Genomic DNA, 23080 nt, shown 5'->3' with positions numbered 1-23080 from the left:
AAATGTAAGATGACTCATTTGCGTGTCTTGTGTTGATCTTGTAATCAAGTCGTCTCAGTCCAAAGTCTTTCCAATGCATTGCGCAACACCCTGAATGGAAGCAGCCGGTGACGTCATCGCCTGAGCCGAATGACTGGCACCGACCGCGTCACGGCAGGAAAAACAAGTTTGGAAACATTCTTGCTTAAATTGTTCTTCATGTGCTCGTCGCTCCTCCATTTGCGTCGTTGCTCGTCCAACGCTTCACGATGGACTACCTCTCCCGGGACCCGGACTTCTCTGCGGACTTTTCGGACCTCAATTCGCGCCTGCGTCCCCGCCCGCGCTTGAACGCCAGCGAGCAGGTGTACTGGTCCCTCAGCAGGGTCCCGTCCAAAACCAAGCGGCGAACCACCGCGCTGCAGCGAACCGCCTCGCTGTCGGAACCGGAGGAGGACGGCCCGGACGCCGACTCGGACTCGCGCGTCCTGGCCGGCCTGAGCCTGAGCGACGCCGCGCGCGAGGGTCTCGGCTCCGGGTCCGACGAAGCCCCGCAGCGGGACTCGCCGCAGGGACGGTCCGAGTCTCCGATGTTGGAGGGGGGCGACTCTCCCTTCCAGAGGAGCTACATGACCCTGCCTGACCTCATCAACGGCAGCAGGCCGCTTGGCAGACGCAGAACCCTCGGACACGTCAATGACACGGTACGGTCGAAAAGACGCTCAAAGGTTCACGTTTTCGTCTGATCAAAAATCGCAACGTTTTATTTAGCTCATGAATAATTGTTTCATTGACTCATGGTAAATGGTTAAATTTAAAAAAAAAATGGTAACAACTGTATTCAACACTTTTATGAAGCCCTATTTATAACTATAAATAATTTAATGTAAATAAAAAGTAAACACGTTACAACTTCTTAAAAAAAAAAACCTAAATGTAAACACGTGGTATTAAAAACTATTTCAAACACGCTACAACTTCTTTAAAAAAATAAAAATAAACTAAATGGTATTAAAAAAACTACTATACTTCCAAGATGAACCTGAAATTCCGTTTGGGAGTCAGTAAGAGACGATTGCAGCAAAGTAAGTAAAGAGTGCCTTGTTGTTGCAGCTGAAGGAAGTTCGCCGTGAGGTGGAGCTGTCGCGGAGGCGCAGCATCAAGCTCAAGGCGCAAGTGGACAAACTGCAGGAGAGCCGACAAGGAGCCGGATGGAGTCAAGACCGAGAGCGGGTAAGCGCTCACGCGTGACCCAAATGGGTCAACGTGCCTTTTGACGTGGGGCGTCGCCGTCTCCAGGTGACCGAGGAGGTCCTGTCCATCTTGCGGCTGATGCAGCTGATGCCGGACGAGCCGGGTCGGTGCCCCCGGAAGCCTCCGCCCCCCGGAGAAAACCATCTGGACGCCGCCCTCGCGCAACTGCAGGACATCGCCCGCAAAATGGCCGTCAGCGACATCGCCAAAAAGGTTTTCACGCTTTTCTGCCTTCGTGACGTCCATTCGATTTCCCACTTGGAGGTCGTCCACTGATTTGCTCACTTGTGCTACGTTGACTCGCGACGCTTCGCGACAATGAGCAACAACCGCGCAAATCTTGGTGAAAGGCGTTCACTGCCATTGACGGATTTAGACGTCAGAGATCCGTTTCAACCGGGCTGGGCGTGAATGAGTTAACGTTGACTTTCTCTACCTTGTCAGCACATTTCGTAACATCTTCTTCTTCACGTGGACTTAAGGACGCTACTTCGTATCTCTTTCGCTCATTTCCTCATTTGCGCTTCAAGGTTCGACGTCGCCAGCGAATGTCACACTTGACCTGCTGATTCTCGTCACGACTTTCTCATTTATTTTCTCCGGGTCACGCGGTAGAAGCTTCCGACGTTGGAAGTACGCGGTTGACTGAAAACGGTCGACCTTCTCGCGGCGTCTGACGTGAAACGACTTTTGTGGTTTCTGGAAAGATAAGATTTTGAAAGCATCCAACAGGCCAACGTGTTCTGCAGCACAGAAGAATGTCGCGTCTCACCTGGCATGCAGAAAGTCAACCAACCAGTTCCAGCAAACACGCCGCATCATGCGTTTTCTTCTTCTTCTTCTTTTTTTTCCCCAAAGTGTGCGATGTAAAAGCATGTTGAAATGCGTACACAGCAAATTCTGTCGAGTACATTTTACTCTGAAAAAGAATATATTTGGTCCCAGTCTAAACTTTACACCCGGAGGGAGTAAAATACGAAACACAACAAAAAAGCACTCAAGGGTTGAGGATCGAACCCACAACCTTCAGCATGGGAGCCAACCGTTCTACAACTTGAACTATGCCAGACTTGCGGTTGCTTAACATATTGCTGGTGGGTCCAAAAAGGAGACCAAAAACCGGGGTACGAGGATTCCACCTGACACCTGCAATATATTGACAGAGTATGAAGAAGTGGCATGGCTCAGTGGTTCGAATGGCCGCCGACCAACCGGAAGGTTCTGTGATTGGAACCCGCAACTGTTGAGTTTTTGTTTTTAAATATTTGACTCTCTTCTAAATATAAAGTTAACTCCGTTTAGACCGGGACCGAATATCGTCCATTTCAAAGTCAAATGCAAAAGATCTAAAAGATGCAAAACTGGGCCCTCGCGGACCGGACTGCGACACCTGTGGTCGACTGTAACGTGCGACGCTGTGCGCAGGACGGCAAGTCAGCCGGAGGAAGCTGTTCCGAGGACAGCGCCCTGCTGCAGCAGGCGCTGAGGGATCGAGACGACGCCATCGAGAAGTGAGCGGGGCAAGCGGGCGGGCGCGCGCCCCCCCCCGGGTTCCGCTCGTACCTGACGCGTGTGTGCGTGTGTTTTGCGACGGCAGGAAAAAGGCAATGGAGGCGGAGCTTCTGCGCAGCAAGTCGGAGATGATGCTGCTCAACAATCAGCTGCTGGAGGCCGCGCAGAAACGCTTGGAGCTCTCCCTGGAGCTCGAGGCCTGGAAGGTGAGCCCGGCAGGGGCCGCGATCATTTTTTTTTCCAAAGAACTGACCCACGTGACGACCGACATTTTGTGACAAAACATCAACTTCAACTCATTTGGAAGATTTGACAAGCAACTGTAAAATTAAACACTCTTACGGGCCACTAAAAAAAGCATGTGGCGGACCAGACGTGGCCCCCGGGCCGCAGGTTTGACACCTTTGTCTAGACGCCTCGTTAAATGTTGGGGTTGGCATGTGCTCGAAACACAAAGGCGGGCGTCTCACACCATCGCAAGTCATTTAATGGCACGCCCAGTGATGCCTTCCTAAAAGGTGTGCCGAGACGCGACGGCCAATTTGAGACCGACGCCCTCCATAAAAGGTCACTGCCGCCATATTGGATGTGGAAGCCGTTCCTCATTCATGTGGCGCTCGCACCTCACTCCACATTCGGTGGCGGTGCCAGTGCGCGACCTCGCAGCCTACCAAAATGGCCCAAAAAAAAAAAAAAAAAAAAAAAAAAAATGGACTGCTCGTCATTCTCAAGACGCGTCACGTTGATACTTTGCCATGTGCGTACTCTGAACCGTTTGGCAACAGTCGACTTGGGTGTCAACGAGGCATGGCTTAATTACTGGTTTGACGGTTGACGTCGTTTGTAATAGTCAAGCTTTCAATAAGCGCTAATTTGGATGTAGCCGCTAAGGAACTCCTCTTTTCTGCAGGTCACAATATGATTGACGTGAGTAAACAAACTGCCTTTTTTAATTTAATTGCCTCCAATAAAAAATTTTTTTTTGTCCTTCTTGGCCATAATGGAGGACGAGGGAGGGGGTGAGTTATGCACGGAGGAGGGCGGAGTTAGCAAGACGAAACTTTTCGCGCTGTTAACATACGTGTATTGTGCTTTAAAAAAATAAATAATAAAATTAGGCCAGCAGGTACGAGTTAGCCCCACGGACAACTTTTGAACTTCAATAAGTTGCTGAAGTGGAATTGCCATCATCTGCTCAAATATTTCATACGGATGTTTGATGTTTAAGAACGCAAGTAAATGAACGCGCGCACACACGTTGGGATCGGACACATTCAAAATGGCAGCCGTGCTAACGTGCCGGCGGTGATGCTTTGTGCAGGAGGACATGCAGCTTCTGCTGCAGCAGCAGCTGCACATGCAGCAGCAGTTGGAGCAGAGCCAGAAGAAGACGTCGCGCATGGGCATCCTGAGGAGGACCAAGGCGCCCCTGCAGCGCCCCGCAACCTTCCCGGTGGCGTCGGGCCCCGCCTCGCCGGACTTGCCCAACTCGCCCGTGCACAGTCCCACCACCCAGAACTTCTTTGGCCGCCCTCAGCTGTCGCCCGCCCAGACCGCGCCCACGTGGAGGGACAAGTGGAAGAAGGGCAATAGCGGGGGGCGGGTTTTGCTCGAGCCGGCCCAGCGCAGGAGCGACGACGGCTTCCAGGTGGTCTCGCTCGACTGACGTGCGACCTTCGCGTAACCGTGCGCGTGCAAACACACCAACCGGCGAGGGCGTCAGGTTCACATGTAAATGGTTTAGTTTTATTTCATGGGGATAATAAGCAACAAGTGAACAATATTCAATAACATAAGGACAACAAAGTTACTTCAGCTCATTATATGTACATATATTAGGATCTTTCTATCTATGGATCTGTGTGATGGTTTGCTTTGGTTAGGACTTTGATTGTAAATAAACAATGTCAGCTGCCACTTTCACGCTCCCTTCATCTTCGGCACATTGTCAGAATATAGAGAATAATCATATTTTCACGTTTAGAATACATTTGTCTAGCTATATTATAAATGTAATTGCACTCAGGGTCACATGCATGCACGAGGATCAAATTGTTCCTTAATAATCGAGCGAATGGACGCCCGCCCCGTTAAATGACAGCTAAAGCACGCCCCCTTGTGGACACACTCCGAACTGACGCGCGAGCCAGCTGCCAATCAAAACGAGGCACAGACGAGTTAACCACTTAGTCTGCATCTCTTGCTTAGTTACTCCTCAACTAGGTAAACAAACGCGCAGACCAGGAAGTGAATCCGTTTCAAAAAGGTTGCTGAGAACAACATCAATCCCGTGTTTTTATTTATCAATAAACGTTACCAGATTCGTAGACAACAATGGTGGGATAATAAACAGTAACCATGAAAAAAAAAAAGTTTCGTAATACTTTTTTTTTTTTTATGCTAAATAAAATGATGATTATCAAATGAATGGATTAATCGACAGAATAATTGCTTCTAAAAAATATATGATAGTGATAGCCCTAACTTGAACCCTCATGTACCCCGGCAGTATCATACTTAAACATGCAACACTGGAATAATTAAATATAAAAAAAATGGCAGTCTACTAGTACCCCACGACATCCCGCTTCATTGTTTGCACGTCGCTATATTGCAGCTTGTTTCGTTTTGACAGCCAAGTGCCAATTTGAAGTTGCACTCCTTGGGTGTAGTACCACGTTGCGCCACAACCTGCCTGGCAGCACTGTGCTTTACGCAGCATCCTCAAACAGCAGCAACTCGAGGACCAGTTGAGCGGAACACACGTAGCAATGCATTCGGCCGTCGAATATTTACTGTTCCTACGTCGGACGTGTGAGGTTTGATTACATGCCGCCGGTATATGATGCAGCTTTGTGTGTGTGTGTGTGTGTGTGTGTGTGTGTGTTAAGCAGCAGCGTTGGGATTACCGTGAGACTTCACACGTTATAATTATGTGGTTTGTTTGAACCTGGTTTTGTTAACTTTTTTTCCTAGTAGACTTCAACTGAGAGTGACAAACATTTTGAAGCAAGCGCACTTGACCTCTTTTTTTGGGAGTCAGAGCACCTTCTCGTTTTCATTTGCTCAAGGTGACGTTATATACGATAGCCTCTTATTTGTTGACGGCGAGAAAGGGAGACCAGGCGCTCAGCAATATTTTTGTGCTGCGTCTAGAACGTATCCCCACAATCATTACGTGAGTCGAAGAGTGTCCGATACAGTCACCTACAGGACAAACAAGATTTCCATTCAACAGGCAGCAGCAACAAGGTGACTTCTGTCGTCGGCCATTTTGATAGCCCGTGACCCTCTCACCTGCCGATTCATCTAGGACTGCAGGAAGGAGGCGACGGAGCTGATGAAGTCCAAAGGTTTGTCGGCGTGGATCCAGTGGCCGGCGTCAGGAATGTACTGGATGTCGGCGCACGGGAACAGACGCTCGATTTCCGGGTAGTCTTCGGAGCTGGACCGAGAGACGTTTGCAACGTCAACGTACACCACATCCATTAACAGACAGCCAGAAACACAAACCGAGAGATAGAGAGATGGAGGTGGAGGTAAATCTGTAAAAAAAATAAAATAAAAAGTTCCACCTGATGTAGGCAGAAGTGGCTCCGCCCAGGAAGAGGGCGGGGCCGCTGTAGATGGAGTGAAAGGCGGGAAAGCCTATGATGTCATCCAGATGAGCCGAGATGGCGTCCAGGTTGAGCCTCCAGGCGTAGCGGCCGTTGCGCTCCTCCAGGTTGCTGAGCAGGAACTGGCGCACCGAGTGTTCCTGAAAGGCCGTCGAGCAACAACCAATCACCTCGCAGGAATTTGCATCTCTTCATTTTCATACACTGGTCAATGACGGCGGAGGCTTCTGCAATCATTCACTCGCGCCAATGAGGCACGATCGCCAACACCCATCGGACCCTCGACCCCCAGACTGACCTTGACCCTGCGTCGCAGCTGGTCCTCGGCCATGCGCCTGGCGGTGGAGCGCGGCAGATCGCCGGGGATGTCCACGTCTCGCATGGCGCCGATGTACAAGCCGAAGTCGGTTCTTGTCTTGCTCCGGGCCGGGCTGACGTCCACCACCACCAGCCGCTCCACCAACGCCGGCTGAGCGTAGACACAAGAGCTTTCAGCGTTTCTTCCCTTAAATCCACATGCGGCAAAAACGACGCGGCTCAACTCGTCGGCGTGCACGTTTTGACCTGCGTGAGGGCGGCGGTCATGGCCGTCTTCCCGCCCATGCTGTGTCCGATCAGGACGCACTTGTCGATGCGCAGCTGAGCCAGAAGGTGCGACAGATCGCCGGTCATGGCCTCGTAAGTCAGCTGGGGGTGGTGGGGGCTGTTGCCGTGGTTACGGGCATCAACCGTCAGCACCTGACTGGACAAAAGTGACGGTGAGGACACTTGCGGCAAACACAACCATGCATACAAACGATGGGCACCATTTTATTCTCTTCAGTATAAATAAGTACTTTTTGCTAAAGTGTGTCTTTTTACGCGTGGCCGCAGAGGCATTTTTGGCCCCACTTTTGAAAGCACGCGCGTCTCCACGTTTACCTTTCGACCCGTCCGTTGCACCAGCGACTTGGCGATGGAATGAAAGTTGGATTTGCTCCCAAACAATCCGTGCAGGAAGACCAGCGGCGGGCCGCTCTCGCCCTTCCCGTCAAACACGTCGTACGTTAGGTTGACCTTGCTGCAACGAGATCACACGTCGAGCGTCTTTGCGCACACTTTGCATCAGCACACACATCAACTCGCTCATGGCCTCAGGTCAGCAGAGGTTAGCAAACACTGTTGTTGACTACTCATGGAAATGAGCTGCTGTAAATATTCACAGGTGTTTCTAAAAACAGGGTTGGCGGTTTGAAATTGTGGAGGACATTTGTAGTGGGCTAAAAAGTAGCTAAACTCCACAGAATATCAATATTAAAAAAAAAGTATACATTTCCTTCAAAGTGTAATATGAGGTTTGAAAGAGTAACAAGCAAGCAAAAAAAAATAAATCATCCACCTGTTAGCAACATAACAGTAGCTAGCTGCTAGTAGGACAACTGCATGTCATTGACGTCAAATCTTCCACATTTTTGGTGAAATGTGGCCAACACATCCACAACGACTTGATGGGTGGCTGGACGGAAGTGAGGGAATTCATGGTTCTCGTTTGTTAAAGACGAAACATGACAATTGTCTTCGCGCGCGCGCACACACACAATCGGAAGGATGTTCGCCGGCTAGCTTGCTACGGTTTGGTGGCTAGCTAAGCAGCTTACTAGCTCGGCGGCAGCAGACGGTAACGTAACGCCGGGGAGCACCCTGAGCCGGTTGTTACCTGGTGCTGGCCGAGCTGGCGTCCCTGCGGCCGGCCGGCACTCGACACGACGTCCGGCGTCCACTCGGAAGCAGAAGAAACGACCATTGAGTCCTGTGCACCAGGCGACACAGGGCGGTCATGGTGGCGACGCTTTCCGTAGACGGCGACTTGGACGAAAGCTCGATAATAGCTTGACGCCAAACGAAATCTACCGTAATTGTAATCAAGCAAGCAGTCAGATGCGGAGTCGCGGACGTAAGAGGGGGCGGGGACAGATGGGAGCGTGACTTTGCGTCATGACGTCACACGCAGACGCAGTGCGTTGTAGCAGCCCAGCGGCTAAGCGACGTGCCTACTTTTTCGGCCACATTGGTGGGGGCAATTCCACTCATAGGCAATACAAACATGTACATTTAAATCAATCAAATCTTGCTAATTCCGTAACAGATTTTGCTCAGGGTTTACGTTTTTGATCCACATCAACACATATTCTATTAACGCAGAATTTTTTTTTTAAGAAAAAAAAATCATACCTAATGCAATATCTCTGGCTCTGAGTGTAGGCTGTCTTCATACATGACTGTAAGCTGTCATTTGAGAGGCTATGAGAGTGACGTTTGTTTTTAATACACTTTATGTAGCATTGAACGTTGTTTTTCTTCAGATATATTTATTTTCTTAGATTTATCGACACCGGTAGTCTCGGCATATCTTGGCTCCACGTGTCACACGTCGGCGACCTTGACGTATTATTTGAGCAACAAAAATAAACAAATCAATTAAAATATTTTAGTAAAATGTTCACAAAAGAGCACACATATTCAAATTTAGAATTACATTTGAGAAATGAACGCACTAAAATATTTTTTTTCTCAGTAACAAGCAGTCCAAAGCGAGCAAGCCGTGTTGCATGGACCGTTGAACAAAATCCAGATGAGAGGCCAAACGCCTTCCAAGACAAACACAGCAGTCCACTTGCCATTCCGAGAATTGATTGTGTAAATTATTCATTTCTCATTATGACTGTGTTTTTCTGTACAACTTGAGTACATTGCTCATGCTGCTGCTACGTTGTATGAACATCTAGGTGGCGCCAGAGGGTTACACTACTCTCATCCACTCCAGTATTGTACATGACCTCTTTTGTAAGAAAGGCATCAGGATTTCATGAAGCTCATTTTCAGCTGCCACTTCACGTTCTTACTTTTGCGTCAGCATGAGACAAGAGGCACCGCTCTTATTTCCCTGCCTCGGAGGCTGCAAACATTGGTTGCCATGGAAGACCCAATCTGCTCGGATGGCGCGGGCTTTCACCATGGCGACGGCTCGAGGCTCAAGGGAGCTGATGGAGCTCATGGTAAACACGCCATACATCTGCAGGATTGAAGTACAGACAATCACAATTACGAGATTTGAAATGCCGCCGTGTGTCTTCGTGAGCGTGTCGCTTCTCAAAGATGTGACGGCAAACACTTCCTGCTGATAACTTCACTTTACAGCACATTTAAAGTCGACACCTTTGGAAGAATTCAACATCAATTTATCTCTACTATGACAATATCTCAACATTGATCAAACTCTTGACAGTAAAAGTTGATTTTGTAGCTGTTGCGTGTGTGTGTGTGTGTCGTCCACTCAAATGTCAAAAACAACACAGCCAAAAGTACAGCAACACTTCATCACAAGACACACAAATTGGCAACATTCCAATTGTGCCCGAGCGTTTTTTTTGCTGACAAACAAACAGCGTTGAAGATAAGTTCCCTGGCAGAGGTAATAATAATGACCATAATGATAGTAATAATGCAAAGTGCTGTGTTTTGCACAAGTGGCGGGGTGAAGAGGTTAGAAAAAGGCGTGATAACCGACACGCTTCTTCTCTATCAACTGTTGGACTTTGCCGCAGGGTCATCATCTCCTTTGCTAGCCCGTTTCGCCCGCGCGCAACGACGCCACAACACCGGATGCCTTTATTCGAACCTTCACAACATTTAATCATGATGAGCAAAATGCTGACGAGTCAACTGCTGCCAGTAAAGAGAAAGAAAATGGACAAAGCAAACGTCAACAGGAAGTCAAAGGTGCATCATGGGAAATCCACAGCCGAAGAGCCGCGATACCAAATGAGCAACGCCAAAAAAAGCCGTCCAAGTTTCTTTCAAACGTATCACAATAAAAGAGGACAATATTTAGAAAAGTGTAATACAAAAAAAAAAAAAAAGAAAAAAAAAAGAAAAAAAGAAAAGTGTAATACAGGAAACTTGATCTACGTAAACTTGAAGGCGGGCTTCCAGTCGGACTCGTCTCTGAAGTCCTGTTACGGATAATCTGGAGCAACAACAAATTGGATTTTCCCAAAAGTAAGACTTGAGTGGACGAGAATGAAAATCAAGTAATTAGTACTCGGTGGTCTCCGTCGTGTCTTAAAAGCGAGGCCGACATTTGCGCTGTAAGGTGAATTGATCAAAAATTCCACGGCGTGATCGTGATGGCCTCGTCCGGGTCTTCACCTCAAATCCCGATAAAAGTCATTTTGTTTACTTTGTGAGCTCACAACGCTGATAAGAGCAAAACCTGCGATGACCCCGACGCTTCTGAGACACTCGACGTGCGCTGAATCTTACACTGCGGAGATTTGTCACCTTAGCATGTACGTCATCATACTGAGAGCTGTTATTAATATTTTCCAATTTTTCATGCAGCAAAAAAGGTGGACAAAATATTCCAAAACGGGTCGGTACGGGCTGAGAGTCTTATTATCTTTGGATGTTAGATGGTGTGCCAAATGAAGTACAGCCGTCCCCCCGTTTATTGCGTGGGCTCTGGAGAAAATCCGCAAAGTAGCAATATAACACTATATTTCATTTGTTATGTGCATACCTTTGGAAGCTTTTTTGCGCAATACCATAGTCACGTTCTACGCTGTAATATTTGTGACGTTGAAAGTGTGTGGTTTTAAAAGGCGGGCAATGACATGGGAAGTGGCCAATCAGAGTGTAGATTTGGTTGGATGCTAACTGGCTAACTGTTGGCCTGGCATTATTTTTGTGTTTTTCTTACAATGCCTTTTTTTTTTTTTTTTTTCCAGGCCTAAGAACCACAGATCTTTTTTTTTTTGTATGAAATAACTTTTTTGTGGCTCTCAAGCTGTTCATCTTTTCGGCGGTCACATGACACTTTCGATGTGGGCAAATTACACCAAAAACAAAATAAACAAATTGATTAGACTACTTTTATTGAAATGTGGACACAAGTCAAGCAAAAAACTGGCCAAAAAAAACTACAACTTTCCCCTCAAAATTATTCAATTGAAGGGAAATGTTCATCTTTGGATCGATAAACAAATTTCACATTACACAAATTTGGAGTAGCACTAACAGCATCAAAGTCACAACTCACGAACTACGATTCACATGACACTTAAGCTCTTACAATAAGTTAAAATTCATATGATCAATAATCACTCATCATGGTGAAAAATAGACAATGAAGACATCAAATGGAGGAAAAGGTAAAAGTTCAAATATGGCGAAACTGGCAAGCGAGCGGCCTGCAGCCGTCACACGTCATCATCTTCAGTTTCAGTCCTGCTCTAAGCAAATATTACGCACGCACACACACACAAATGCAAATGTAAAATGAGAGCAGGTTGCTTTAAACGCACAGTTTCAGTGAAACGGGACACCACAAAACACACACACTCGCGCACACGCACACGCACACACACACACACACACACAAGGACAAAATGAACATCCAAGCAAAGCAGGAAGATTTTAACTTCATGTCGGAGTCTTTTTTTGAGGAAGCCACGCTGTGGGCTCTCTCACGCACACGCACGCACACGCACACACACGCACGCACGCACAGTAATGAATCTGTGCCGTGGAAGAAGCAAATGTAAAATGAGAGCAGGCCGCTTTTGAAGAGAGTTTCAGTGAAACACGATACCGACAAACGCATACACGCACGTACACAATGAAAAAGACATAATGGACATTAGCCTGATCGAGCTGAAGATGTCACATGTTATAAGAAGCTTCTATTGATTATATTTATGACGCAAATTGGAAGCCTTACATGGAAACGTATTCTTGAAATGTTCTTTGTCCTCCCGAAGTGCCAATAAAGCGTCGATTTGGAAAGAATTGCAATTTTGCGTCAAGGCCGGGACGATTTTGACCTTTTGTCGTCTTTGTTCGGAAGCCGCGCATTTTTGGTCACACATAGTCCTTGCGGTCGTACGCGGTGGTGGTGTTGTTGTTGCTGCGCGGCGCCGAGTAGGCCATCCTGGGGGGCTTGTAGCGTTGCTCCTTGGGCGGGCAGCTGCTGCACAAGATGGCGCCGCCGATCAGGAGCAAGGCGGCGGCCCCCCAGCCGATGTAGAGCGCGGCGCCCAGCTCGCGCTGCTGCGCGCTAATGAGGACCGGATTGTAGAAGTTGCGCACCACCACGTGGGCGGTCCAGGAGGCCGGGATGAGCACCAGCAGGCCGGCCAGGACGAACATGACGCCCGCCATGATCATCACCTTGGCCTTGGCGCCCTCGTCCTCGATGCAGTTGGTGCACTTGGCGCCCACCGTGGACACCAGCACCCCCAGGACGCCCAGCAGGATGGCCACGATCATCATGGCGCGCGCCGCCTGCAAGTTCGGCGCCAGCGCCAGCATGGAGTCGTACACCTTGCACTGCATCTGGCCCGTGCTCTGCGTCACGCAGTTCATCCACAGGCCCTCCCAGATGGTCTGCGCCGTGATGATGTTGGCGCCCACGAAGGCCGACACCTTCCACATGGGCAGCGCGCACGACACGATGGACATCAGGAAGCCCAGCGCGCCCAGGCAGATGCCCAGCAGCTCCATGCCCATCGACATGGCGGCGCTTCACCGACGCGCTCCTTTGCCCGGGGACGATGCGAGGGGACTGCGGCTCGCCGATGTGACCGGCGGACGATGGCTTGTGAAGATGGACGACGATTGGTTGTGAGGCGGCGCCGTGGAAACGCGCAGCCTTTATACAGCGGGCCAACTGGGACCACACCCCTGCCTCAGCACCCCGCACAAAACACACTAAACACACACCTGCACCTGTACAAGACGGGCGGGGGAGGGGTGCTACTGTGTGTGTGTGTGTGTGTGTGTGTGTGTGTGTGTGTGTGTTGGGGGTGGGTGAGAAGATGGCTTACTGGGAACAACAAACACTTGCTTGAGAGGGAACGTTACATGGAAGAGAGTAATTAAAACACAACTGTGATAGATAGATGGATGCTAGCTAAGGTAGCTAGCTAGCTAGACGGATGCTAGACAGACAACGTTAACACATAAAAGGTTGAAAAAAAAAAGAGCAATTGTAAATCATGAAAGAGGAAAGTGGATGGTCGGCACTGTGCATAAGAACAATTAAGAAACACACAAGAAGAGTGTGTTGGAAGGAACACAAATAAGACTGCGATGCGGCAAGTGGTTGGTGCGCGTTCGCCAAGCGCAGCCTTGTTGCTTCCTCAACAGCATCCGTGTTGGGAAAACAATCCCAAGCTCAGGGAGAAAACCGGAATAACCACTCCAATGTAAACATGAGCCTGCTGAAAACGTACACGCACACACGCATAGCCTCCTCTTAGTCTCAGTTGGTCTCGTCCAATCAGCAAGCAGCTCACATGCGCTTTTAAAATGGCACCTTGACATACGAGTGATCCCGTTTTGGGAGGTTTTCCAGATAACGGTTAACGAGCTAACGAGCATGTTTCAATAGTTGCAACCCTTTAAGCAAAGGATACTCAAATATATTCAAAGTCCGGAAAATCTCATCCAGTTTTCTCGGACTGGAGCAGCTTTCGATTGCGTCCAATTGATTTTCTGCTCACATTTCAGCTGCCGACTGGTTTGAATATGCAAAGCAGGTTTGAGCTCTTTGGGCATTAGGAAGTCCATTCAGGCACGGGGGGGAAAAAAAAAGTCTTTATTCAACTTAAAAAAAAACAAGCAATGCACTGATGATGCGACTATAAAAGTTTTAGGACAAGATTGTGACTTGAAGGCAAACAAGAAAACGAGAGAAAAAACCCCACAAAGAACGTGAAACTCAGTGGATGTTGCAGTGAAATGGAAATTATTTTTTTTTAACCAACTATTTCTCAAAATATGTCTTATTTTGTCTTATTTTCAAAAGTCATCAAGTATAAATGATTTTTGTATCTTGTAAGAAAATATGAACAAAAGATAACATTGGAGTGGACGACGTGCAGATCATTTTGCATATTTTTTTCAACAAAAGATGATTGTGACATTCAAATCATGAAATTCTGTCCATGGTGCGATTCCACTTCCAGTAAGCGTCCTTGTCTCCATGGCAACACCACAATTGGACAGGTTGACCAACGCAAGCTGCAAACGTTTCCAGCACTCAAATAAATACAAAAAAAAAAAGACTCCAGACGGGTCCAGAAGATCACACAGCGTCCTTGAGCTAACTGGTTCTGTCTGGTCCATGTTTGTTCTCACCGGTTCTTTCCCGACGCGAGCTTCGAGAAGAGCAGTCGCCAGTCTGTCTGGACAAGAACCCGCGCCGAACAAACAAGTCGGTCACACGTAGTCCTTCCTGTTGTAGGAACTCTGGGCAACGGACCTGGCGGGGGCGGCCGAGTAGGCCACGCGGCTGAGGGGGTGCGCGCCGTACCTGCCGGCCTTCTCCTCGCGAGGGGGGCAGCTGCAGCACAGGATGGCGCCGCCGACGAGCAGCAGCAACGCGGCGGCCCAGCCCAAGTACAGCGCCGCCCCGATCTCCATCTTCTGTCCCGACAGGACCACGGGGCTGTAGAACTCCACCACGATGGTGTTGGCCGACCAGGACACGGGCACCAGCTGAGCCAGCGCCGCCGTGATGAAGGCGGCGCCGGACGTGATGGTCACCCGGGCTTTCACGCCCTCGTCCTCGATGCAGTTGGTGCACTTGGCGCCCACCAAGGAGATGAGCAAGGCCAGGACGCCAATGATGATGGCGACCACGGTGAGGGCGCGCGCCGCCTGCAGGTCCGGCGGCAGCGCCAGCATGGAGTCGTACACCTTGCACTGCATCTGGCCCGTGCTCTGGAACACGCAGCTCATCCACAGGCCCTCCCAGTACACCTGCGCCGTCACGATGTTGGCGCCGATGAAGGCCGACACCCGCCACATGGGCAGCGCGCAGCTCACCACGCTCAGGACCCAACCCAACACCGCCACCGCCACGCCCGCCAGCTCCAGTCCAAAAGACGCCATGGCGACCACTTTTCGCTCGGCTTCCAAGCTGGCGCCAACTGGTTTTGCTTCCTCTGCCGGGAATGTCTGCTTCGGTCGGCGTTGTTTCGGTCCAAATTGTTCCCGGTCAGGTTGTCGCTTGCCTCGTAGTTGCTGGTCCCCTCTGATGCGGATTCCTTATCTGTAAGAGCTTTTATTGCTCAGGCGCCCCAACCCTCTGCCCAGACGACGCGAGCGGACCAATGAGGCGATTCCTGTCCCGGGTTTTAACCACCTGGGCGTGAAGCTTCTGACGCTTCTCAAACAAGCCCGCTGCTTTATGGTTGGACCTTTCGCCCGTGCGCTTTTTTTATTGGCGCCGCTGGCTAATGATCTCCTAGCGTCCGACTTCTTCCGTATCGATGGCTCACCACCGCGACTCTCACACTTATTAAACGTGAAGCGTCGGACCAGAGGCGCCATTTTGATGAATTGCTACACACACAAATTAGCCGATGACATCCGTTAGTCATTTTTGAAAGATAAACTTTTGACATCTTTCCTTTTGCTTTCAAATGACTTGAAATCGTCCGTTTTTCCTCTTTGCTTTGCCTTTGAACGTCTTTAGTTGTTTGGTTTCTTTGTGTTGAGCCGTTTCACGTTGCCTCGTGTATGAAATGCGCTCTCGAAGTAACGCCTCGCCTTGCTTCGCCTTCTTCTCTTTTGTGAAGACCAGAAATGACAGCTCAGACTGCATCGACGAGGTAACTTGCCTCGCCGAGAATTGGGACTCATTGTGGACTTGGGACACGATGAGGTGTTTTGCAAACACGGATCCAGTGGCCGATAACATCAGTATCGGGAAAATCAGATCATGCACATAAGATTGGCAAATGGACTTGACTTCATCTGGACGGTATTTGAGCCCACTTGAGAGAAACTCTCTCCCGACTTGCCCAAGACAAAACCACTTCCTTGAGGACTTGTGAGTTCCTTCTCGGGGGGCATGGAACGGATGGCAACGTTCACAACCACAACAGTCCAGTTGCCATCCGTTCCATGCCCGGGATCGAGAGATGAAGGACCGGACTTGGAGCTTTATATGCGATTGAGCCGCGCGACTTGGAACTTTGATCACTTTTGGAGCCTCCAATGTGGCATTTTCTTCCCTTGCGTTGTGTTCCCTTCCAGAGTTTTGTTGTGAGGAGTGACGACTCCCAACGTGTCCCGCAGCGACATTTTGGTTAATGAGCAACCTGACGTGTGACAATTTATATGCGCGCGTTCCTTCCTGCCAACATTCTTGCGCTTCTGCAAGAAATGGGTCAACGCAGCTTGTTTTCACGAGGACACACAAAGTACGTGTGAACGTAATCGCGATTGCGTTGGGTCGCGCACACACGCACACGCGCACACACACACGCGCGCGCGCGCACGCACGCACTCACGGAGCGAGCGCCTCTTCGGTCCAGCTGGCCTCGCTAACAAGCGATAAGATGAGCACAGATAGAAGGCCGTTCACCGTGCATTATCTTCCCGTTTGACGGGAACTAACACCGCCAGAACTGACTAACACCACCACAATCATTAACCGTCATCAAATTATTATGTATGACTACTTTGATATCATCGCATCAAGTGAACAGTAGCTACGAATAAGAATGCAATTTATGACGTCCGACAGTCCGTTTCAGGTAGTGCGTTCGGTACGCGTGCATTCCAAAATTTATAAAATAGACGTGCAACCTATTTTTCAATTAATCAACAACTAATCGATTATCAGATTAATTGACAACTATTTTCATCATGTATTAATTGTTTGAAGAACTTGCTTAACAAATTGTCCAAACTGTTGGAATTTCGGCCTCTTAACAGTAAATCCAATTTCTGTAGTCATCCATGAAAAAAGCTCATCTTGAATCAAGATGAGACTTTTGCAAACATCAGCTTTTACTTTCGAAAACATTTTTGGCTGAATTTCAGACAATGTTCTGTTTTTGATTCAAGGGATGGCAATTAAAAATATGTTTTGTTCATTTGATTCATCTAGAAATAATCAACAGATGAATCAGTCCTTAAAATAATGATTCTTTGCAACCCCAATAGCGACAAGTTTCCAACCAACCAATCAGAGGACGGAAAATGACTGATGTCACCAAGGGTCAGTGAATTTGAATAGCGACTGGTCACAGAAATTTGGTGATTTTTCGTTTTGAAAGCTATGAGCAGATTTCATTGACATGGCAACACAGAGACGTTGAAATTTGATTGGATAAAATACTGACGTTTACGTGTGTACAAAAAAAAAAGATTGAATACATCATTACAATCTTCCAGGGCAAATTTAGTAGCTAAATGCTTCTGACTTCCCCTCCCTGCTTTTGAGGCTTAAGTGTGTGTGTGTGTGTGTGTGTGTGTGTGTGTGTGTGTGTGTGTGTGTGTTTGGCAAAACTATTGGAAAGGTGTTCAACATCTCTTGCTGTCTCATGCGACTTCCATGAAAAGCAAGCGAAACGTTGCATTGAGCTGCCAACTTGCTTGTTGACACGACAATGTGGCGCGATGGCGAACGCTACCGTGTCAGACGTTATCAAGTCAGGCAGGCTGCGAGTCACGTCGTAAACTGTCCGCCATTGTTTCAAATGTCAACACGCGGTAGCCGCGACAACGCCGTTTGGTGACAGCCAAGCAGAACAATGGCTGACCTGTCGGCCGTGTTTGGACTTGCCCCTGAAAAGCTGGAATTGCTTTTAGAGGCTGGCTCCTTCCTCCGCATTGACTGCCACCGAGTGGCCTGGCATGCACACTGCAACGCTGTCACGTCACTAGACAAAAAATAGAAATGTCATCAGCTAATGTCTGGGCACAAAGTGGAAAGACAAACGCACAATTCCTTCATCTTGAACAAAGCTAACATGCTAAGACGTAAGCGCAGGGATTAGACGTTAACTCAGAGTTCATGTTTGAACCCTGAACTCCAGAAGTGCGAGGCAGATGTGCCAACTACAGACGCGCTAACCACTTGCACACCGTGCTGACCCACTGCGACACCCTGACCTGAATTGCAAACGTTCAAACGAGAACTGTCTGTCATGTGTTCCACAGCACCGACTGCTGGTCTGGCGTGCACACTGCAACGCTGTAAAAGTGCTCATTTCGTCAACGTTGAATTTGAAAGGAACAACACTTTTCTTTACCAAGCTTGCTTAAGGCGTGAGTAAGCGAGCGGGCGAGTGAGCCGTCCTCCGCCCCTGCCGTGAAAGAAGATAACAAGTTTCTATTGGGAAGCTTCATTGCTCTCCGCCGTCATCGAAACCTTCAGTCAGCTCGTAAACGGCTTCAATTCCACACACAAAACAACACGATGACGATATGCTTCCATCATATGTGTTGACGTAACATAAACATAGCAGTGTTCTGTCAAGTGCTTTGTTACAATTGCAGCTGTTGTGAAGCGCTATATAAATAAAGTTGTATGAAACTTGAAAAATACAGACTGTACCTGGATTGCCTGAAGGACGACTGCCAAGGATTCACTCCATCAAAATCTAAACTTGATATGTTGTTGGAGTAGCTGGTGTCACTCAGGCGCAGGGGTGCAAACTTTTGTTGGCAAGGACCAGCGAACAGTGAGCCAGCTCTTTTGGAGATTGGTTTAAAAAAAAAAAAAAAAGAAGAAAAAATGTATGTCAAATATGTTGAATAGTTGATCTAAAACATAAAGGATTTCTTGCTCATTTTAAAATTGGATGATTATTTTTCATTTTTGTTAATTTGCGTGTTTTTTTTTAATTGTAAAATAATTATTTTATTTTGGAATAATTAATTAATTAGATTTATTAATTACTTAGTAATTAATTAATTGGCTGATTTCGGGATTGATTGGAGATGATGGCCAAAAGTCCCATCCCAATTTATCAGATCCAGTGAATGCTCATCAGCCAAATTGAAGAATGTAGCGCCCCCATGTGGCCAGTGTGCCATTTGTCTGCTCTTGTACAGCTGCACAGAAAATGCAGTAGAACAGGGTATCCATTTTGGAAGACTACCTGTTGCATTGTGACGAGACTTTCCACAATTTTCTCATTTTGGAGTTGAATGTATTACATTTTTTTTTTTGCACGGTAAGGAGCTGTCAAGCCGAATCAAGTTCAAGCCAGATTTTATGCAGATTGCACATCACGTTCACATGTTGCTTGTTGTCATTTTTCAGAAGCGAGGGCTGGCCAATCAGAAGGATTCTTGTAGGCGCGCCGCTTTCGGCAGACGCCAACAGGCCATAAAGGACTTCGTAGGTTCCAGAAGAGTTCAGAAGCGTACTTGGGGGAATTCCGCGGCCGCCCCTGGACACATGAAGGGCTCTTTGTCACATCCGTTTGCGAGCACACTCAACAAAAGTCAATAAACAAGCCAAATGGAGGCTTGGCGCCACCGTTACTCGAGGCGTGGCCTTGCAATTCCTGCGAGGTGATTCAGCCAGGTGACCCTGCTGACATTCTCTGCACGCCCGTCAACAAGATTTGATGAATGAGTCGCCACCAGCAGGGCCTCCTCCTCGTCCTTCTTCAACGAAAGTTGAAAACGTTGAGATTCCAACTGACGGCCCTCTGTTCTGTGGAGCTCTGATGTCGAGGCTCACAAAGGAACATCATTCATTTTCTTTCTCCACTAACACGCCAAGAAGAAGACAAGTTCCATTCAAAGGCGACCTCGGCAGACACTTTGAACGCTTTCTTCTTCTTCTTCTCACCCGCTTGTGATCCTGTTATGTCACTTGGTCTGGGCTGGATGTCTCACTCCGGGGCACATTTAATGAAGCCCAAGATGTTAAAAGTCTCTCTTCTATTTGATGTCTATTGTCTTATTTATCTGATGCTATTTACTTCGCGCTATAAATGTGCGGTAGTAGTCTACTAAGTAAACTGAAGCGTCTTGTTTAGATTATCTATTTATTTAATTGAATGTCTGGGCGGTCATAGCAAAAAAAAAGCGTCTCTATGCTAGTCACTAGCAACTTGCCGCTAGCAGCGAGTGGCTGGTGGCTCGCACCGCACGGCAGACTTTGTTTAAAAAAAAAAAAAGAACTTTTCTCAAACGTTCAACGGTGAAACTCAAACTCATGCCACACACTTGCCTTTGAAGCTGACGGTCTGACCCCGTTGCCGTTGCTAACCATGCGTTTGGGACAAACAGGTTTAGGTGTGACGCTAACGTGTTGTGGCAGCAGGTAGCCCCCTACTGGAGCTTCGTCGTCACTGCAGGCCAGCAGCTGACGACAATTAGGAATAAACATGGCACCCTGATTAAGTTGAATAATTATCCTGTTTATCTGAGTACAGTAGCGTGTTTTGGCTTGCAACACATTCTTGCTTTTAACACTTTTGGGTTTTGTTTCAATATTCGTTTTAGACTTGAATCTTGAATTATTATTATTATTATTATATGCTATGTCAAGGCATTGGTGTGACATAAATATTCACAAAAATAAATGAAAACACCCTATAAAGCCTCGACATTATTTGAATTACTTGTATAAAAATATAATAATAATCTAAAAACATTTAAAAATCCCAATTATTTGACAAAACATTTTTTTAAAGTAGTGAAAATAGTTACTTTGCCTGGTAACGAGTTACTTTTATTATGAAGTAATTCAATCACTAACTCAGTTACTTTTTTAAGCAAGTAATGAGTAACTTTTTTTTAAGTAACGTTCCCAACACTGCTGGCGACCAGTTTGGTGTTTGTCCAATTGTAATTTGCCGGGGACCAGTCCTAAAGTCTCAAAAGTCAGTTGGGAGAGACCGCACCCACCTAATGCCGCATGCATGGAAACGGAGATGGCTGAAATACTGCCCACATCCAGTAGAAGGTGCTATTTTGCTTGTTTTTAACTTTCTAATATACATTTGATATTTGATACAGAGCAGTCATTTGTGTTAAATTGGAACTCAGTGAGACCTTGGATGTCAACAAGCTTAATCATCAGATGTCAGAGGTCAAAATCAAAGTCAGTGAGGGCACAAAAGGGTTCTTTCACACCGAAAAGTTTCTTTCCACTTCATTTGCTACTCAATGGAAGGAATTCGGGCTTCTTGGAAAAGTAACAAAGCTCTTGACTTTGGACTAACACTCGTCACATGACCGGATAAGGTGATCAATATATTAGGCACAACTCTGATTTAAGATTCATTTCATTTGTATGTTTGTGCGTGTTCTTATTGTTTTGGAATTTTGTCTTTGATTGACACATGTCTTAGGAATGAGCCGATCACAAAATTGGGAAAAACTCTCTGTTGTTATGCAACCATTGATGTGACTTTTGCGTCGTGTGTATGCGTGCCTGGCAGTCAAACGTTCCAGGAAGTGACCATATATGGTAAGATGTGTTGTGAGTCACTGGGGACCTTCCTCTTTTACCTTCAGGAGAAACCTGCGACAGTTGGTTTTGGGGGCGGGGCTTGCTTGATTGTTAGCGCGCTGGCAGTTAGCGTGTTGTTGTTGCTGCCTTCAAAGGCCTTGGTGTGAGCGAGTTTGAGTCCGGAGAAACAAGTTTGGGCTCCTGACACCAGAGAGGCGTTTGGCTGCCTGGCCCCGCCCCCTTGAGCAAGGTGATATGTAGCCGCTCTCCTCTCCGTCCTCCCCATACTGAAAAGTCGCTCGGCCGGTTGCTCGCTCCCTCGCAGTCTCCAAGAAAAAGCAGAAGAAAAAAACCGACGAAGAGCAGACGTCCGCCATGGTGTCCGCGGGCTTCCAAATCCTGGGCTCAGCCCTGGGCCTGATCGGCTGGATCGGCGCCATCGTGGTGTGCGCGCTTCCCATGTGGCGCGTGACGGCCTTCATCGGCAGCAACATCGTGACGTCGCAGACGATATGGGAGGGCATCTGGATGAGCTGCGTGGTGCAGAGCACGGGCCAGATGCAGTGCAAGGTCTACGACTCCATGTTGGCGCTCAGCTCCGACCTGCAGGCGGCGCGCGCCCTGGTGGTCGTCGCCATCGTGGTGGGCATCCTGGCCATCCTGCTGGCGCTGGCCGGCGGCAAGTGCACTAACTGCGTGGAGGACCCGGCGGCCAAGGCTAAGGTGGGCGTGGCGGCCGGGGCGGTCTTCATCGCGGCCGGCGTGCTGCTGCTGATTCCCGTGTGCTGGACCGCCCACAGCGTGGTGCGAGATTTTAACAACCCGCTGGTGATCAGCGCCCAGAAGCGGGAGCTGGGCGCCGCCCTCTACATCGGCTGGGGGGCGGCCGCCCTCATGATCGTGGGCGGCGCCATGCTGTGCTGCAACTGCCCCCACAAGGATGAGGGTTCGTACACGGCACGATACAAGGCGGCGAGCTCCGACGTCTCGGCGCCCGCATCTGGCAAGGACTACGTCTAGACATCTGCGCTGCTGCTTTTTCAACTTCTGACAAATCTTGAGGAACGCCACCAAAGGCAAACGCCGACTCGTGAGTTCGGTTCTTGATGTTCCTTCCGCCACCTGGTGGAAGAGCCTTGAACTGCTCCGCCTGTCACTACACGTCGCTGGCAAAAATAATTGAACAAAGTAGAACTTAGTGTACATTGAACATTTTCCCACCAATGAGGTGAAATTGGATAATTAAGGATCTCTGGCGTAGATAAGTGGCCACCACGTTGACCGGGATAGCGCTCCGACGCTGGAGAAGTCAACCAGTTTCTGAGGTTGACTCCTCCCACGGGACACTCGTTTACCTTCCGTGGTCGTCCATCAGAAAAAATGTTGACTTTGACAAATGCAAGCTCCCCTTTTTGTGTCATTTTGTACCGTACGTGTAAATAAAGATTTCATCTACTCATCACAA

General features: G+C 48.2%; 5 protein-coding genes across 7 annotated transcripts; 2 read left to right on the top strand and 3 right to left on the bottom strand.

Annotated features, from left to right (window-relative positions):
* The first annotated feature begins 151 nt into the window (after positions 1–151).
* On the top strand, positions 152–4662 carry bicdl2l (bicaudal-D-related protein 2-like). Its single transcript, XM_086098238.1, has 6 exons — positions 152–683; positions 1093–1212; positions 1279–1446; positions 2659–2744; positions 2831–2951; positions 4067–4662. The coding sequence occupies exons 1-6, from the start codon at positions 249–251 to the stop codon at positions 4409–4411; spliced, it is 1275 nt and encodes a 424-aa protein (XP_085954364.1). The 5' UTR covers positions 152–248; the 3' UTR covers positions 4412–4662.
* Positions 4465–18890, bottom strand: abhd11 (abhydrolase domain containing 11). Of its 3 annotated transcripts, XM_086098240.1 has the most exons (9): positions 18757–18781; positions 17960–18079; positions 9245–9414; positions 7284–7422; positions 6927–7100; positions 6661–6831; positions 6321–6502; positions 6043–6190; positions 4465–5952 (listed from the first exon to the last, which is right to left on the bottom strand). In XM_086098240.1, exons 3-8 carry the CDS (start codon positions 9412–9414, stop codon positions 6055–6057), a joined length of 972 nt encoding a protein of 323 aa, XP_085954366.1. In that variant the 5' UTR covers positions 17960–18079; positions 18757–18781; the 3' UTR covers positions 4465–5952; positions 6043–6054. The 3 variants fall into 3 exon arrangements, with proteins under 3 accessions (XP_085954366.1, XP_085954365.1, XP_085954367.1); XM_086098239.1 differs by lacking the exon at positions 17960–18079 and having other exon boundaries at positions 18757–18890; XM_086098241.1 differs by lacking the exons at positions 9245–9414; positions 17960–18079; positions 18757–18781 and adding an exon at positions 8059–8423.
* LOC147161166 (claudin-3-like) lies at positions 11259–13841 on the bottom strand. The gene has a single exon (XM_086098245.1). The coding sequence runs from the start codon at positions 12912–12914 to the stop codon at positions 12261–12263; it is 654 nt and encodes a 217-aa protein (XP_085954371.1). The 5' UTR covers positions 12915–13841; the 3' UTR covers positions 11259–12260.
* On the bottom strand, positions 13984–17964 carry LOC147161165 (claudin-4-like). The gene has a single exon (XM_086098244.1). The coding sequence runs from the start codon at positions 15294–15296 to the stop codon at positions 14622–14624; it is 675 nt and encodes a 224-aa protein (XP_085954370.1). The 5' UTR covers positions 15297–17964; the 3' UTR covers positions 13984–14621.
* Positions 18891–21887: 2997 nt separating the features above from the next.
* LOC147161163 (claudin-4-like) lies at positions 21888–23080 on the top strand. The gene has a single exon (XM_086057567.1). It carries the CDS (start codon positions 21991–21993, stop codon positions 22633–22635), a length of 645 nt encoding a protein of 214 aa, XP_085913693.1. The 5' UTR covers positions 21888–21990; the 3' UTR covers positions 22636–23080.

This window comes from Leptonotus elevatus, chromosome 16 (assembly GCF_054856555.1).
Source record: "Leptonotus elevatus isolate MCC_2025b chromosome 16, RoL_Lele_1.0, whole genome shotgun sequence".
Lineage (NCBI taxonomy): Eukaryota > Metazoa > Chordata > Actinopteri > Syngnathiformes > Syngnathidae > Leptonotus > Leptonotus elevatus.
This window is presented reverse-complemented; position numbering and strand designations above follow the sequence as displayed.